We start from the raw sequence: 16832 nt of genomic DNA, 5'->3' as shown, positions 1-16832 counted from the left end.
GTAGTTTCCACCAGACTATGGTGGGGTTTTTCTCCCCACCATGTTAGTAAATTAGCACCTGAAAGGGGACGTAATATTATCTATCAGGAAAAGTTGTAGAAAGACAATGAGCTTTAGAAGTTTTTTTTCTTAAGGTCTCATTACCTCAAAGTCTGAATGTCTTATTGCTTTAAACTCTGTGAATTGAAATTCACAACTTGATTGGATTGTTTATTTATTTATTTATTTATTTATTTATTTATGTAATGAACTGAAAATGAAATTTGGTATACACTAACAATCAAAAGTTTAGACACACTCATTCTTTATTTTTATTTTCCACATTTTAGAATAATAAAGTCAAAACTCTGGAATAACAAGTGGAACTATGGGAATTATGTTGTGATAAAAAATCCAAAATAAATCAAAATAATTTAATATTTTAGCATCTTCAAGGTAGACACCCTTTTTGCCTAGAATTTCCAGAAATGTATTCTTGGCATTTTCTCAACCAATTTCTTGAGGAATCTCCCTGAGATGCTTTTTAAACGTTATTAAAGGAGTTCCCGACTACTTTGGACACTTATTGTCTGCTTTTCTGAATATTTCATTCCAAGTCATCCATTAAAAAAAAAATTAAATAAAATGTTAGTTTTCTAATGAAAGAAATGAATATTTTGGCACAATTATATTTTTGTCTATAACACCGATTTCAAACATTTAATCATACACCTTCAGATCAAAAGGTTTTTAAGATCATGAGAGACATTTTAGTCAAGTGTCTCCAAACTTTTGACTGGTAGTGTATTCTGTAAATGCTGTAAATGTGCCACTTGGGCGGGGGGAGGGTCTTTACTTACAGAAGTTTGAGAAGCTCTGCTTTAAGCCAAACTCCTTGAATTGAAATTCAAACTTGATTGGATTGATTATTTATTTATTTTTGTGAAGGCATGGTGTAAAGCTTGTAAAGCAACGAAATTTGTAAATATATCATTGGCTTCTTACCGTGTCACACTGTTCTGCACTGTGCAGATGTTTGTCAGAGGATGAAAAGGCAGTTTTGCTCAATACAAGGTGCAGTGCGTACCTGTGTGTGACGTGACAAGCAGGTGCGTGTTAATCATGGCTTTCTGTGTACTCATAGCAAGCTCATGTTCAGACCTGTTTACAGTGTCATCCGACAAGCATGCATGACAGGCTGTAACTTTCATTCATTGGTTTTCTGTAATCAGTCTATTTAAACTCCTCGTACCATATAAACGTACTTTATTCAAGCCATTCCTTAAATGCAGTTGGAACAGCATTCCATAAGTATAGGGTTCACATGGATTAGTACATTTTTTTGTGACGTAAATGGTTTTTTTTTAATGCATTTTGACACTGTGAGCAATGAAATAAAGCACTCCTAACCTTTTGTGCATCATTTTATTTGTGTCTAACAGCACAAGTGGACGTGTTGACTGCTGCTCTGAGAGCCACGTCGTTGGACACTCATGTTGAGGAGGCATTCCTGGAACCTCGGCAGGCTCATGATAACCCTTTCAGCTCTTGCCACGTCCCTCTCGTTGACTCTTCTGACGTAGAGGTATGCAGACGTTTATAGTCCATAATCAGGTTTTTTTTTTTGGTTTAAATGATTTTCTTTGATTACTCATACTCTGTTTGCATACACTCCTATATTAGATACAGCTGATTGCCATGAGTCATACATCTCTAAACGTAAGGCTTTTGTGTTTCAGAGCCGAGAATCCACCCTACCGGTGAGTCATGCTGATGATTCGGAGTTAAGTGATAGCAGCAGTCCGGAAGACGAGAAAAAATCCAAGCAACAGGTAAAATACATTTACGCCATTTTATTTATTTATTTATTTTATTTTTGTCTCTTGCTGTGTTGACAAGCATATAATTTCAGTATGTTTAGCATGTTTATAATCAATTAGGAACCTTTATTTGTTTCCAAAGATATTGTCAGAACTTGTTACATAGCATTCTTGTGTGCGCATGTTCTCAAGCTGTGCTGCTTATTATTGTGAAGAGGGGGAAAAAAACGTCACATGCCCGTTTAAACATGCTTCTTTTTTTGTTTGTTTCTGTGGTATGCTGTAGGATGTAGTCCCTCAGGCGCTGTTGGATCAGTACCTGTCTATGACTGACCCGTCCCGGGCCCAGACGGTGGATATGGAGATTGCTAAGCATTGTGCGTACAGCCTGCCCGGTGTGGCGCTCACGCTGGGCCGCCAGAACTGGCATTGCCTCAGAGATACCTTCGAGACCCTAGCCTCTGATATGCAGGTGTTGTAAGACTGCACCTCAGAATATAACCTTTCTACCACACCCTTACTTCACTTCTGTAGAATGCCGGTGCTTCTGTCAGCATTTTGCTTTTTCTGTCCCTTTTTCCCCCCGAGCCTGTAGTTATCTATGATTTTATTCCTGCGTCCCGCACTAGGGTTGGATAGTAGGTCTTAGTCACTGTCAGTCTGATACTTGGGCTTTTAGGAAGGAAGTAAAACAAAATAGAGATGAATATCCAGCAGAAGAGATCTGGCCAAATACAGGTAGGGGATATAAACATCTTGTATCATTAACACTAAAATGCTGGGCAGTCTGGCAAAGCTAGGCATGCATAGTCTTGTTCATTTTACTACTTTGCTGGCTTACTTTGGAGTGGTATTTTTCATTTTTTTAGTATTTTTCAGGCCCTGGGTGAAGTACCCTAATGTTTTGGTACTCCAGGCCCAGTGTTTAAAAGTACTACTCTACTTTTACTTATTTATCATATTACTAAAAAAAAATTACTACTCTAACCCCTCACCCACTTTAACCTAGTTCAGTCTCGTTAAGAAGTTGAGTCACTTGAGCCAAGAGACGGGAAAAAAAACCCTATTGTGTGCAGGGCAGTGGTAATCAATGATTGAGAAACACTGCTGAGAATTTATGGAGATACTGCTTCATGCTCTTAGCTGCACCTATCTTCTTTATGGGACTATAGAATGCTGTCTTTTCACTTCAGGAAGTGATGCAACTCTTCTGCAAGATGGAGAACAGTTATTTAGTCGTTTTGAGATGTTTTTAAACATTTCAGAATAGCTGCTGTGTTAAAGTTGCATGATATAGTTATACTTAAGTAATAAGTGTAATGGTAAGACCCGACTCTGCTCATTTTGGGGGGGCTTTCCACTGTGGATAGTACCTGGTACGTTTTTTTTTTAGTACCACCTCGGTTGATGTTCCAAGCAAGCCGAGCTGAAACTAAATATGAGCTGTGCACTGATGGAGTATGGATTCTCCTTAATGAGTGGATCTGTATTGTGCCTGAATAAATGTGTCATTTAAGACATTCTTTGCGTACGGTAATTTTCTATCAATAAAAAATTATGTGTAATTTCTCACACTACAGATAAAATTACTACAAAGGTTTCTGTCTTAGATTTTTACATCTCGCTTGTTACCGATTTCCAAGCAGGCGTTTATGGAAGTCACTCTTGTCACGTCTGAATCTAACTCGGTCACATCGAGCACTACGTAGGTTTTAGAGTGCCGTTATTTTACATCCTTAATAGGGTCCGTGTTCAGTGAACAGGAAAGGCGTTGGGAATACGGCCTGAACGTGTATTTGTACAGGGCTTCGATAATACAACATTATTCCTGCGTGAAGGCGAGTGGAAGATGGCACCCACGTTGAGGTGTCAGTAAACCGCAGTGGAAAAGCAAGCTCAGTAAAGCAAGCCGAGTCGAGCCCTACCGTGCAGCGGAAAAGTGCCTTTAGTCTCAAGCATTAATGCTCCTCCTCCTCCCCCCACCCCTTGACCCGTTGCAGTGGAAGGTACGGCGGACACTGGCTTTCTCCATCCATGAATTAGCCCTGATTTTGGGCGATCAGCTGACAGCTGAAGACCTGGTGCCCATCTTCAACGGCTTTCTTAAGGACCTGGACGAGGTGCGCATAGGAGTCCTTCGACACCTCTATGACTTCCTCAAGGTTTGTGATTTTATTTTTTTATTTCCTGGGAGAGTTTGCACTATTAGGTTCTATGTTCTACTACATTCTTCTCATGTTCAGTTTTCTGTGCTTCACTATCTCGCTTCTGTTTCACTTCTGTATATTTGCCGTTAAACTGCACGTAGAAAATAGATTTTAAATTGACACTCTTCTGTTGTTTTCCTCTTTTTAGTTGCTGCATCAGGATACAAGGAGGAAGTACCTCTACCAGTTGCAGGAGTTCCTGGTCACAGACAATAGTCGCAACTGGAGATTCAGATCAGAGCTTGCAGAGTATGACCACCTAATGTGATCTTCATAAGCAACTGTTTCCTATTCTTTTAAACGTCTTGGCCATTTTCTTTTACAGCTTATTGTGTTTTTGTGGGGCTTTTGTCTACCAGGCAGTTGGTCCTGCTGTTGGAGCTGTATAGCGGGCAGGACGTGTATGATTATCTGAGGCCGCTGGCATTCTGCCTCTGTATAGACAGAGTCTCCTCTGTGCGGTGGACTTCCTACAGACTGGTATGCATAGCCATACACACAAGCTTTGTTGAGGGGTCACAGGCTTTCTTAGCCCCTCTGTTGTGTAGATGATTATGTAGCATTCTGTGTTGATTGCTCTCCTGATTTGTCCTTTCTGTATGGTGAGGCTTGTTAATTAAGTCTTAATTGTGTCTTTCTCTGTTTAGGTCAGTGAGATTATCAGGAAACTTTCCACATGTCCAGCGCTGTTGGTGGACTTTCTTGGCGAGTTAGTGGATAAATTCTGCCACTCTCCAAAATGGTCTGGACGCCAAGCGTTTGCTTTTGTTTGTCAGGTAAGGACAGCCAATCAAAATGCTACCGTTGAAGCCCATGAGTAGTTCATTCAGCTAGTGCAGTGTTTAAAGTGCTTTCTACCTCATTGCATTGAAAGCATTCAGTTCTCTGGGTGATGCTGTATTGGCAGTATAACAGACGCAGTGGTAGATTCATCACAGTGTAAAGCAACATGCAAAAAAAAAAAAAAGACGACTCTCTTTTTTCTAAAGAAAAAAAAAGTTTTTTTTGTGAATAAGGGCCACCATTTAAGTTGTGTTTTTTTCTGTTTTAATTGTATTTCGAATGCACACTTTAAGATACACATCGTTAAATTGCGCACTCTGAAAACCGACTGCATAAAGGTGGTTAAGTCTAGAGCACTGTTGCCATCTGGTCAGTACCCCTCTCTATTATGGCCAGTGTTGTAAAGGAAGTGTAGCATTTCCTGGCTGCCACCTGCTCACGGCTCAGTGTGTTGGAGCTGCTGTTTACGGGGGATATTCTTGAAAATAGTGCATCCACCAAAGTGTGTTCCTTCTCTCCTGGTTTCTCTCTGCCTTGCTGTGTGCATTTGTGTGTATTTCCCCCCTCTTATTTTCTTTAATACACACACACTGTCTATCTCTAGCTGGCTATAGAGGAGGACTGTGTGTCATTGGATCAGTTCTCCGAGCACCTGCTGGCTCCTCTGCTGCAGCTGGCATCTGACCCTGTGCCCAACGTTCGTGTGCTGCTGGCCAAAACCCTGCGCCAGAGCCTGATGGAGCGAGGTCAGTGCCAGCCTATTGACTGACTTGTTTCTTGGGGAGGGGGGGTGTATGTGAGCACAAGATTGTGAAATTAAAACGGCTTGCTGAGAGCAGACATATTTGTGTATATCTGGAATTAAATATACTAATGGTTGTTGTATTGGGCACATATATAAAAGTTTTGGTTGGTCTAAATGAAAATGAAATTCTAAGGAGATGTAGTAATCTGACAAAGCCCCTTTACTTGCAATCCAGCAGTGTTTCCTCTTAAATGTTACACAGCTTGTGATGCTCGAGGGAGGCTTTAATGTTTCTGTGTTGCCTCCTGTAGAATATTTCCTACACTCGGCCAACTCGCACCAGGAGGCCCTGGAGCAGACACTGGTAGCTCTGCAGATGGACATGGACAAGGATGTCAAATACTTTGCCAGCATACACCCAGGAAGCACACGCATTAACGAGGATGCCATGAGCACCACTTCCTCCACCTACTGAGCACGCACACACAACACCCCTAGCTTGGGTAATGGTATACGGGCTTGGGCTGGCCTCTACCGTGGGCACAAGAACTGAGAAATATTTGCTTGGGGAGTCGCTTCAACCAACTGTCCTTCCCTTAGAGCAACTCACTACAACAAAGAGGTTTTGTGATTTTTTTTTTTTTTTTTTTTTTGTTGCCACAGAAGCCTTACAAGTGTCTTCCTTAAAACCAGAGAATACTTGAATATCTGGAGTCAAAACATCAACAAACTACAGTTTTAAAAAAAAAGTCAGCATATCTCAGATCCAGGGACCTGCTATTCCTTCGTTCTTATTGATGGACTCTTGATGCGCTCTCTCATTGTTTTTTTTTTTTCCTCTTCAACATAGCAGGAACTCTGTTTCACACAACCACATTAGCAGGAAAGACTGTAGCGACAAGTATTTCCCTTATTTTATCTCATTTTCCATTTTGATACTGTACTGTGTGAGTGACTCATATGCTGCAGATATATTCAACATGGAGCGAGTTATAAGGTCTCAGCCTTTCTACACGCCGTATCCTGGGAGCCATCGTTTGAAGCCGGACAAGTTTTTCTTCTCGAGGGCTTGAGCCGATATTGTTTTAAAGTCTAGCGCAGCACTTTGTTGTGCCTGAGGACATTCTCTTCCTTTGGGATAGAGGGATCCCTAGGTCCTATCGAAAAGGAACTATTGTATTTTTAAACCAAAATCACAAGCGGTCCATTTTTTGCAGAGTATGTAGAAATTCAATATTGAATCAGTGTGGTTGTTGCACATTTACTCTGGGGTATTTTAACATGAAAATAAAAGTGCTTCACTATGATCCATGCATCACATGTACTGTACATATCCTTCAGTTGTTTTCTCCCCCCCTTATTTTGATCAGTGATCATGAATAGAATTGTTATATGTTCTCCTAACCTGTCCAGAATAAAGGTTCAGATGCAGTTGCACTTAGTCTGGTTTATTTGTTTCACCGTTGTTGGTTTTCTGCAGCATTGAGAATAGGGATCAAAAACTTCAAAAAGATGTCTTTCATTTTAGTTAATGAAATTGTATCGCCCAATGCCATTTGTTCATCGTTTGGTGAAGAGAACCATCCCACGATCATTAATGCTGAAACTGGATCAACATAACTGCCAAGTCAACCTGTAGTGTACACAAAAATAAATTGTGTGGTGTGTATACTGTAGAGGGCAGTAACCCTTATCTGTTATAATTCAGTTATGTGTTGTGAAAGTTTGGGTAATATAGGAGGTTGTATATGTTTAGACATCAGCGCTAATATGAATATTTACACTTAAGCCTTTTAAGTGTATCCTCTGTTTAATTCATTTATTTTCAGAGCCAGTAAGGAGGTTCCATCATCATCTGGTTCATCTACTGTTCCTATCGTTAACTTGATATTAGTTCACTGTTCTAACATGTGGGTACCACTGTGTTGATTTTGTGTTCTTTCCCGTTATTAACCTGACCACAGTGGAAAACATTCTCTTATGTTTAAACTCGATAAGGGTTCATCACAACGCAAACAATAACCCTTAATTAGTGGTGTAAAAAAAGTCCATTTGTTAACTTACGCTGACCTAATGGTGATTTGCAAGGCAGGTAAAGTGATCATCCTGACTCATAAGCCTTTCTAAGCTGGCTGGCAATCAGAGCATCAGGATGATGCCATGTGAAGCTCCTAGCTGGTTCCAGTGCCAAGACTGAGTGGTCATGTGACTGCACTAGTTGCGTCTCAATCTCTTCCCAGGAGAGAAAGACTCCTTTGTACTGATTTAAATGTGTATCAGAGGGAGGAGTATTCAGTAACCCCGTCACCCTCCACACAGGCCCAACCATCTGCTATCTGACCCAGAATTCATACTCAATCATACAAAGCTGATGTGAAAGTGCTCATCTCCCCTCTTCGCCTCTATTCAGGGGAAGATGGGTTGGACTGATTAGTGCACTTGCCTACTGAATGCATCCATACATGGAAGACCGAAACACTGGCATTGAAGCAGGAGTCAGATCAGCCATTGAAATGCACATGAAACAACTGGATCAAAAATACTCATTTTAATAGTGTGTAGATGTTTAACTATGTCTCTACAAATCCAATAATGCCAGCTTGGCTTATAACGATTCTTTAGTAAGGTTTGCAGTTGGACTTACTAATGAAACAGATCTCAGACACAAGCAAACAACGGTGTGTTGAGCATGTTTCAAAATGAACGCTGTTTTACATCAGTTTTAAAACTTCACCATATTACTCCAGAAGCATAACCAGAACCAAAGGGTGGTTCTTGTTTTGTTGTTTTTTTTTTAATGAGGAATACTGCAAAACAAAACATGCAGGTTTTTTTAGGAATAACAACCTTGGTCAATATGCATAAAGTACCTTAAAGTAACAGAACTGAAACATCTATACTGCTCATTAGGATATAACAAATAAAATGAGTCCTAAAGCTGTAATCTTTCCCCAGATACATGTCTCACACATACAAACTCTGAGTCAATAGTCACAGGGCTTAACCAGAGTGCTGATCTAAAGGACATGTCTTCTGTTTTCTTCATATCTGCGTTGTAAAAGCAGAAACAACTAAGAAATGGCTTAATGTAGATGGCTCCAGTCCCTTCATCTGAGGTGTAGAGGAATTACAACTAAGAATATCTCAACCAACCTTCACTATTACCTTCACTGCATCTGCAGCATGCATGTTTCAACATGCAGTGTGCTATTGTATGACTACCTGCAATATTACAGGGACTTTTCCCTCCCATATTAGTACCTTGATATCTGTCAAAGATTTGACAAATAGGTTTAATTATTGAACATGAATAAAGTTGGTACTTTAAAAAAACATTGATTTGGTAGAGAACATTTAAAGAGTGACTGCATATGCAATGATTTACTTTTGAGAAAACTACAAGACAGAATCCTTTTTTTTTCTAGAAACCTATAAAACAAAGTGTAAAAGGTTAATACAAAGAGCAAAATCAAAAGGGCTTGTAATTTACATGACTGTCACCTCTTTTTACTAATCCCAGGCCAGTGTCTCCTGAGCCTATGGTCCTGTTATTGTGCCCTCTTGTGGCAGGAGTGTGAGCATCCACAACACTCAAAAGGCTAGTGGTTCAGAAGAGACAGTTCATGCACTTCACCGCTCTGCTGCCGTAGTCGATACACTCGGGCCCGATACACTCGCAGCATGCGTTGTGAAACCAGCGGTACTTCGAGCCCCCCATTGACTCGCAGTACTGCTTACACTGACGAATCGAAACACAGTCATCAAAGTACACTACTGTGCACATGTTTTCTAGAGGGATGGAGAGTAAGATTATGAGAAGAAGGAACTTTTAACATGGTGAGCAGCTCATGTTCCTAATCGACATTTTTTCTAAAAAAAAATGTAGCTGCATTCAGTTTCAGGAAAAACGCAAAAAAAAAAAAAAAAAAAAAAAAGATCACATCACACTTTTATATACACAAGTACCACTGCGTGTTCAATCCCTAACTGTTTCTTGCAGTACACTGGCGTTTCAGTTAATCGACATTTTCAATCAGTATGAACAGTTAAATTATTTTAATCACTGCAAGTCTGTTATAAGATTAGTCAGGACATTAGTCAGGTTTCTGTGTGTAGTGTATCACTCTGTGTTTAGCTGCTAGTGAGCAAAAAATTCACACTTCACAAATACATTGGTACAGAGATAAACTGTACAGCACAACTAAAACTTTTTTTGATACCAAGACACCGTATAAAACTGCCACAATAAAATATTAACATTTAACCCTAGTAGGCTGTTAAAAATAAATAAATAAACACTCTCAGTGTCTACTCTGGTAAGAAGAGTTACATGAGATTTTTTTTTTCTAAACATTAGCTGTAATTTCCTCCTGAACAACACCTCCTCTCTGCTGGTAGTCGGATTAAGTAGTCAGACAGCAAAGATGGCGTTGCAAGTTCACTGCAAAGAGATTGGCTTCACAATAAATTAAAATCAGTAAAGCAGCACACTCCAAAGCTATTAGAGCATATAAATATGAGGCCTGGAATCAAGGGGACATTTCACGCTAGGGGTAAATGGTAAACTTCCATTCTACACAGGGGGATGGGGACAGAAAAACTGTAAACAGAGTTGGAAATGAAGAAACTGGCACTATTGCTATGCAGTGAATCCTGCTAATCAAAAATTATATGCTTATTACAGATCTAGAAATACTCACGCATTATAAACTACACCTTGAACGTTGAAAATAGGAAAGTTTCGATTTAAACTTAGTACTCTAGATTAAAATCAACTTGTTTAAATTACACTTTCAATTTATACAGAATAAATACAAAAAAAATTATATGTGTATTACTGGGTAACATCAGATTTAATGGTGGTACCTTACCTTGAGTGTTATCATAACTAGAATGAATGCTGTTGCCAGGCAATGAGATGTTCTGATGCTGATCTTCCATGGTCTCCAAGAAGGAGACCAGGCTCTCATGGTAAGACAGTTCTTCTGCCACAGGAAAGGAGACCACCATCATGTTGATGGGGGCTTCGCCCTCAGTGAGTGCTCTGAACAGGGAGGGAATGGGCCTGTAGAGATCCTCCACTGTGCTCTTAGAGGTGGCTGGTGTGTCACTGTAGTTCCTCGGGTTGCACATGCCTGAGACGGAGTTCGATAAATTAAACACAGCTGTTATCAAAACACAGATCCTTATACAGGAAAACAGAAGACTATGAACAGCATTCAGGAACTATTCAATCTACAGGAAGGACACTGCACATCATGCATCCATCAAGTTCACTATATACAGAGAGAAGAAAAGTATTGGACAGCAAGTTAAAGAAATACAAGGAATCCATGTCGTCATATTGTTGTCAATTTCAATTCCACAGTTAAACGTGAAACATTTACACTCACCCACACAATCACAGCACTCCTCCCACAGCGTGCCCAGACACAGCATACACTCCTTACAGCATGAACAGTTCCCATCCGATGGCCTGCATTGGCACAGCTCCTGAAAAACATCAATTTAGCTGCTTGCAAACTATAAGAACCTACGATCAAAAGAAAGAGTAACGCGAGTGAAACCAGAAAAGCTCAAACAGCAACAAGCACGATTTCAAACCTCCATTTAATTACACAAGCTATATGCAGTAGTGATGAACAGAAAGAAAGCTGTGTCATATGGCTCGTTTTAAGATAAAAGACAACACAATGCATAGACATACATACATACATACATACATATAAATTCTGATGTGATTCACACACTTCGGACAAATATGAACGATAACTTTACTTTCAAACACCTTGTATAAATACACTGAAAACCTTCAGTCAACTTAACGAGTTAAACAACTTCCACACTTCACAAGAAAAAAGTCTAAATTTGCAGCGACTTTACAGAAACCTGCTTTTCAAAGGAATTAAATGATCTTTGGTTTAGCTATACCTTTACAGCTTGATAGGTTTTAAGAAAACCAAGTTTATGTTAGTCGATATTTATTAAAACGTGGGTGTTTTAAAAAATACTGAGTGTAAGTGTAGTTATTTTACTAGTGAAATGCATGTCTCTGATAGAGTGCAAGTATGGTGCGGTTTTCTAGACCACACTGTGCAACCTCAGGCTGCCAAAACAGCAGGAGAGTCCGAGAGCAGAGGCCACATTCCAGATGTGCAAAAAGCAGCACCTAATCCTCATCACAGGCAATGCAGAACCTGGATCATAACGGCTGTATTCTTCATACTATAGATCTATTTAGATCTAATAGATCTAATAGATCTATTTCACATCTAAAACAATTTTGTGCGTACAGATTCCTCAACTGCACAGACTTTGAACAGACATCAAAAAATGAAGAAAGGAATTAAGGAAAGGAAATGGTTCCCCCCTTGAAGGTCTGCGGTGGGAGCAAGCAGCCAATTTGTCATTTGACACAGTAAGATTTTACTCTTGGACAACTAATGGGGACATACCATATTAAACGACATAAGAAAAAAAATGTAAAAATGCATCGTAGGCCTGTTCCCCTAGCCTGCACTTAAGACCACATAGTCTGATCAACCACAACCCTAAAACCACATACAAGATAATTGCATGTCAGTGATGCTAATAAGTTATGAGGAAAATTAAAATGCTACAGTAGGAAGATATGCAAGTAAGAAAGAATCTAATGTGCGAAAGGGTAAATAAATGTGTGTCAATATGACGAATACAAAAAGAATGGTCGCAGCATGTGTAGTGCAGTAAATAGGTACATCAGAAAATGTGCTGGTGAAGTGGATCAGAGGACTGTCCAGGTCAAAATCCAAGGAGTGACAGCAGTATGAAATATATTGAAAGGCAGTAATTTCACGAAGAACATAAACAAAAAGCACTTCTGCAATACACCAGGTTATAATTACTGTATTAAAATTGCTATTATATCAATTTCTGGAAGGCAAACAATGCTCCAAAACAAGTTGGACAACATTACACGCTTTCTTTAGATTATAATATACCCATTAGTTTGGAAACTAACTTTTTCTAAAAGGTTTGTGATTTTTTTTTTGTTTCAATATGTTGTGAATAGTTGATTATATTGCACCAAATTATATTCTCTAGAACATATGACTCTCAATTTGGACACTTTCGCACTTTCTGAAACTCCTTTGTGGTTACTTTTTTTGTCATGGTATTCTCTTTTCTTTTTCTTTCTAATCTGGGCGGGCACACGTGCACACACACAGAATAAATACTTGCTCACATTTGTATTCTTGTCTTGTGACTTTAAGCTTTCCCATCGCATATGTCTCTCTCTGTTTAAAACCTGTAGTTCAGTTTCTATCCATAAGGGTTGATGATGTTGCCTCTCTGCTAAGTGACTACTTGCTGTTTTTTTTTCCTGGTTGGAGCATTTGTAGATTCTTGTCATGGTGTAAATACAGGGTTCAAGCCCGGTGGCCCGCACCAAGTCCGCCCCTGACTATAGCGCAATATACCCGTGCAATATTCACATATACAGCCAAAAGTTTGTGGACACGTGAGCAGCACACCCGTATGTGGCCGGTTCTTCCACAAAGCGTTACCACAAAGTTGGACGCACAACTGTGTGTAGCATTAAAATTTCCTTTTACTGGAACTGAGAGGCCCAAACCTGTTCCAGCATGACAATATAGTGAGCTAGTTTGCCAAGGTTGGTGTGGAAGAACTCGAGTGTCCTGCACAGACACCTGACCTCAAACTTTTTGGATGAAATTGAACGCTGATCATGCCCCAAACCTTCTCACCAACATCAGCATCTGACCTGCTCTTGTGGCTGAATGAACAAATCTCCAGTGTCATGCTCCAAAATCTAGGGGAAAGCCTTCCTAGAAAAGTGGAGGTTATTTTAATAGCAAAGGGAGGACTTAAAAATACACATATGGGTGTGATCGTCAGGTGTCCACAGACTTTTGGCCATACAGCGTACTACTAGTGCAATATAAAGTACAGGACCAATACTGAATGAATGCAGGCATTTGTATTAAAAAGAGGTAGAGAGAAAGACGGAAAGAGAGAGAGAGAGAGAGAGAGAGAGAGAGAGAGAGAGAGAAAGACCTCCTTACCTGTATTAGACACTTGCTGACGTCACTGGCACACAAGGCTTTATTGCAAGCAGTAGAAAAGGAAAGTCCAGACAAAAACACAAGAAGCGCCGCAAGCAGTGTTGAGTGTGTCCAGATCGACTGCATCCCGCCGCGAGCAAAACTCATCCCAACTGCATCCTCACAGGAACCACAACAAGTATACAGTCAGTTTCTTCAGGGAGAAAAACCGCAGAGCCAATAGCAACAATCCACAAACATGGAGGCGAGCGCGCGCGCGCGCACAAGCAACGGGCTGCACTTTCCACACTTTCCTCGCGCGCCATTGTTGTGTTAAAATGGGCGGCAACATCAAAGCTGTAAGGCCAGGTAATCAATGAGCTAAAGGACAAACCCTAAATGGCTTCCTATGGGCCATCAAGTACACTCCAATGGGTGTGGAAGCAATCGTTACATAGTGCACTTACAAAGCGAATGAGCAGCCGTTTGGGATTCAGCCCTATAGTTAGGTCGGGGAAGTTTTTACTCCCAGTAATAACGTTTACTTTTCTAAAACAATACGCTATAGTTTAACAGTTAAATAATCCGTGTCTTTCATCACCTGGACTTCCAAACCCAAGATATTACAGACTAATCTAATTTCACTAATGCATTTCTCGTGTTTGAGGAGAATTCAGACTACTACAGAGATTAAATGTAGTCTACTCGTTTATAATATTCTGTTTGTCCAACACAATGCTGTGCTTCCTTTAAAAAAAAAAAAGGAAAAAAAGCGTTTTGTTTTCCTCCCCTTAAGTAGCTTAAAGTAAAACCGACACTGAACAGTAACAGCCTGCCATCATTTGTAGAGCACAAAAGAAGTTTAAAAAAAGGAAAAGAAACTCCCCTTGTTCGTTACAGTTTAAACTATATAGCAAAAAAAAAAAAACACCACCACAACGAATGAGTGACTCAAACTTACCGTGTCACTGCAAAACTTGTGTAGGAGTCCGTTAAGGTATAAACCGTTATCTATCCTCTTGTTTACTTTAACTTTTTCCCCCTGGTATAATTAAGGCATGTTCCGTGGCGATGGCGTGCTTTTCCTCTAACACGAAGCAGCAGATAGACGCCTTAAAGAGACAGACACCTCTTAACATCTCAAATACAGGTGAGAACAGAGGTCCAGAAGCCCAGCCCTCCTGCTTATACACACATAATACAGGCTTCCACTGTACAGAACTGTAAGTGTAGAGCAAAAGATGTTTAAAAGAACTTTTGAATTTGATTGGTTACTATTTAATTCATTTCCTGCAGCCGCTTTTTTTCGGTTCATGGTTGTGGTGGATCCGGCAACCTGTCTTGGGAACACTAGGTGAGGTAGGAATGCCAGGCCAAGGCAGGGACCATTCATACACACATTTCCATCCACAGGCAATATACCATAGCCAATTCACCTATGGTACAGGCATATTTTTTTGGAGGTGGGAGACCCCAGAGGAAAACGCACCACACACACACACCAGTGATCTTGGAGCTGTGAGGTGCCAATGCTATCTGCTGTGCCACTATAGATTTGTAATATATTACTTAATACATTATGTGTATTAAGTGCAATATATTACGACCGACGCCTGGTCGTGCCTACTCAGCCAGGCACGAGGTGCCTTTCCAGAATCTTTAAACTGACTGTCCTTCAATGGTGGAATGAACTTCCAAACTCAATCCGGACAGCAGAATCTGTCACCATCTATAAAAAGTGGCTAAAGACCCACCTATACCGTGAACACCTAACTAACCCCTAACTTGGTCCTCCCCTCCTTATATTTAAAAAAAAAAACAAAAAAGCATTCTGCACGTACTCTGGCTCTTACACCTCTACTCTGTGCACTCTGCTTCTCTAGAACTCAATTTAAAGATCTTGTATGGTAGCACTACTTGTATTGTTCTCCGCTTGATATATCGCTTTGCTTGTGTTTCCTCGTTTGTAAGGAAATATCACTTTGGATAAAAACCTCTGCTAAATGAATAAATGTAAATAAATCTATAGCCTATATTTATATTATTTTACATTGAGAGCATACAAAACAGAGTGGCATGATGTATACAAGAATGCACAAAACATTCTGTCCAGTCTGGGTTAGCCTGTGTCCACCATAGCCTCAGATTCTTGTTCTTTGCTGACAGGAGTGGACCCTGTTGTAGTCTTCTGCTGTTGTAGCCCGTCCACCTCAAGGTTCAATGCTTTGTGCATGCTGAGATGCTTTTTCGCTCATGACGGTTGTGAAGAGTGATTATTTGAGTTACTATATCCTTCCTGGCAGCTCAACCCAATCTGGCCATCTTCCTCTGACTTCTCTTATCAACAAGGCGTTTCCACTCACTGACCTGTCACTCACTGACCTGTCACTCACTCGATGTTTTTTGCACAATTCTGTGTAATCTCTGGAGACTGTTGTGTGTGAAATTCCCAGGAGATCTGCAGTTTATGAAATACTCAATCCAGCCCTTCTGGTATCACCATTCATGATCAAAGTCACAGAGGTCACAATTTTTCTTCATTCTGATGTTTGATGTAAACATTAACTGAAGTTCTGAGGACATAACTGCATGTACATTTACATGTGCATCTCAAAAAAATTTCATATCATGGAAAAGTTCTTTTTTTTCTGTAATTTAATTCAAAAAGTGGAACTTTCATATATTCTAAATTCATTACACATAAAGTGAAATATTTCAAGCCTTTAAAAAAAAATCCAGTATTGCAAAATATTAAGATGAAGAATTTATAATACAGAAATGTCGACCTTCTGAAAAGTATGTTAATTTATGCACTCAACACTTGGTCGGGGCTTTAATCCTTTTGCACGAATTCCTGCATCAATGCAGCTTTTTGATTTCCATGAGCAGTAAGCCGTAATCAAGATTAAACAAAAAAGGCTTGAAATATTTCACTTTATGTGTAATGAATCTAGAATATATGAAAGGTCCACTTTTTGAATTAAATTACAGAAAAAAATGAACTTTTCCACGATATTCAAATTTTTTGAGATGCACCTGTATATGCAGGTGTACGTTACCTAATAAAGCAGGTGGTGAATATATGCTGTTTTTGATTATCTTGTTGTCTTGCAGGAGATTTTAAACGTTATAAAGAAATCACTTTGTGCTTCTATTGTGACCTGTTGAACGGGCTTATTTTACAGAATTTTAAATTACTGTATGCATGTATTTTTATTTATTTTTTTATACAGGTTTTGAAAGTTCTTCAAGT

General features: G+C 39.7%; 2 protein-coding genes across 4 annotated transcripts in view; one reads left to right on the top strand and one right to left on the bottom strand.

Annotated features, from left to right (window-relative positions):
- The window catches only part of ppp4r1 (protein phosphatase 4, regulatory subunit 1), an 18999-nt gene extending 12028 nt beyond the window's left edge, over nt 1–6971 (top strand). For both annotated transcript variants that reach the window (XM_053634772.1, XM_053634763.1), the window contains exons 12-20: nt 1422–1564; nt 1719–1811; nt 2086–2271; nt 3800–3961; nt 4155–4255; nt 4366–4486; nt 4654–4782; nt 5394–5535; nt 5846–6971. In XM_053634772.1, coding sequence (XP_053490747.1) covers nt 1422–1564; nt 1719–1811; nt 2086–2271; nt 3800–3961; nt 4155–4255; nt 4366–4486; nt 4654–4782; nt 5394–5535; nt 5846–6009 — 1241 coding nt within the window. In that variant the 3' untranslated portion in view covers nt 6010–6971. The remainder of the gene's footprint in view (nt 1–1421; nt 1565–1718; nt 1812–2085; nt 2272–3799; nt 3962–4154; nt 4256–4365; nt 4487–4653; nt 4783–5393; nt 5536–5845) is intronic.
- Nucleotides 6972–8067: 1096 nt separating this feature from the next.
- On the bottom strand, nt 8068–14868 carry twsg1b (twisted gastrulation BMP signaling modulator 1b). Of its 2 annotated transcripts, none has more exons than XM_053634793.1 (5): nt 14541–14868; nt 13601–13759; nt 10928–11027; nt 10406–10669; nt 8068–9323 (listed from the first exon to the last, which is right to left on the bottom strand). In XM_053634793.1, exons 2-5 carry the CDS (start codon nt 13745–13747, stop codon nt 9142–9144), a joined length of 693 nt encoding a protein of 230 aa, XP_053490768.1. In that variant the 5' UTR covers nt 13748–13759; nt 14541–14868; the 3' UTR covers nt 8068–9141. The 2 variants fall into 2 exon arrangements, with proteins under 2 accessions (XP_053490768.1, XP_053490759.1); XM_053634784.1 differs by having other exon boundaries at nt 13601–13752; nt 14541–14865.
- Between the last annotated feature and the right edge of the window lie 1964 nt (nt 14869–16832).

This window comes from Ictalurus furcatus, chromosome 1, assembly GCF_023375685.1.
Source record: "Ictalurus furcatus strain D&B chromosome 1, Billie_1.0, whole genome shotgun sequence".
In the NCBI taxonomy this organism is placed as follows: domain Eukaryota; kingdom Metazoa; phylum Chordata; class Actinopteri; order Siluriformes; family Ictaluridae; genus Ictalurus; species Ictalurus furcatus.
The sequence above is the reverse complement of the archived record's forward strand: the minus strand, read 5'-3'. Positions and strand labels throughout refer to the sequence as shown.

Bases quoted from the DNA above. Each gene is read 5' to 3' on its own strand.
- twsg1b (XM_053634793.1), bottom strand. From the start codon at position 13,747: ATGAGTTTTGCTCGCGGCGGGATGCAGTCGATCTGGACACACTCAACA. The intron at 10,670-10,927 runs GTGAGTGTAAAT...ACTCCGTCTCAG, and splicing joins GGAGTGCTGTGATTGTGTGG to GCATGTGCAACCCGAGGAAC. The intron at 9,324-10,405 runs GTAAGGTACCAC...CCATCCCTCTAG, and splicing joins TAGTTATGATAACACTCAAG to AAAACATGTGCACAGTAGTG.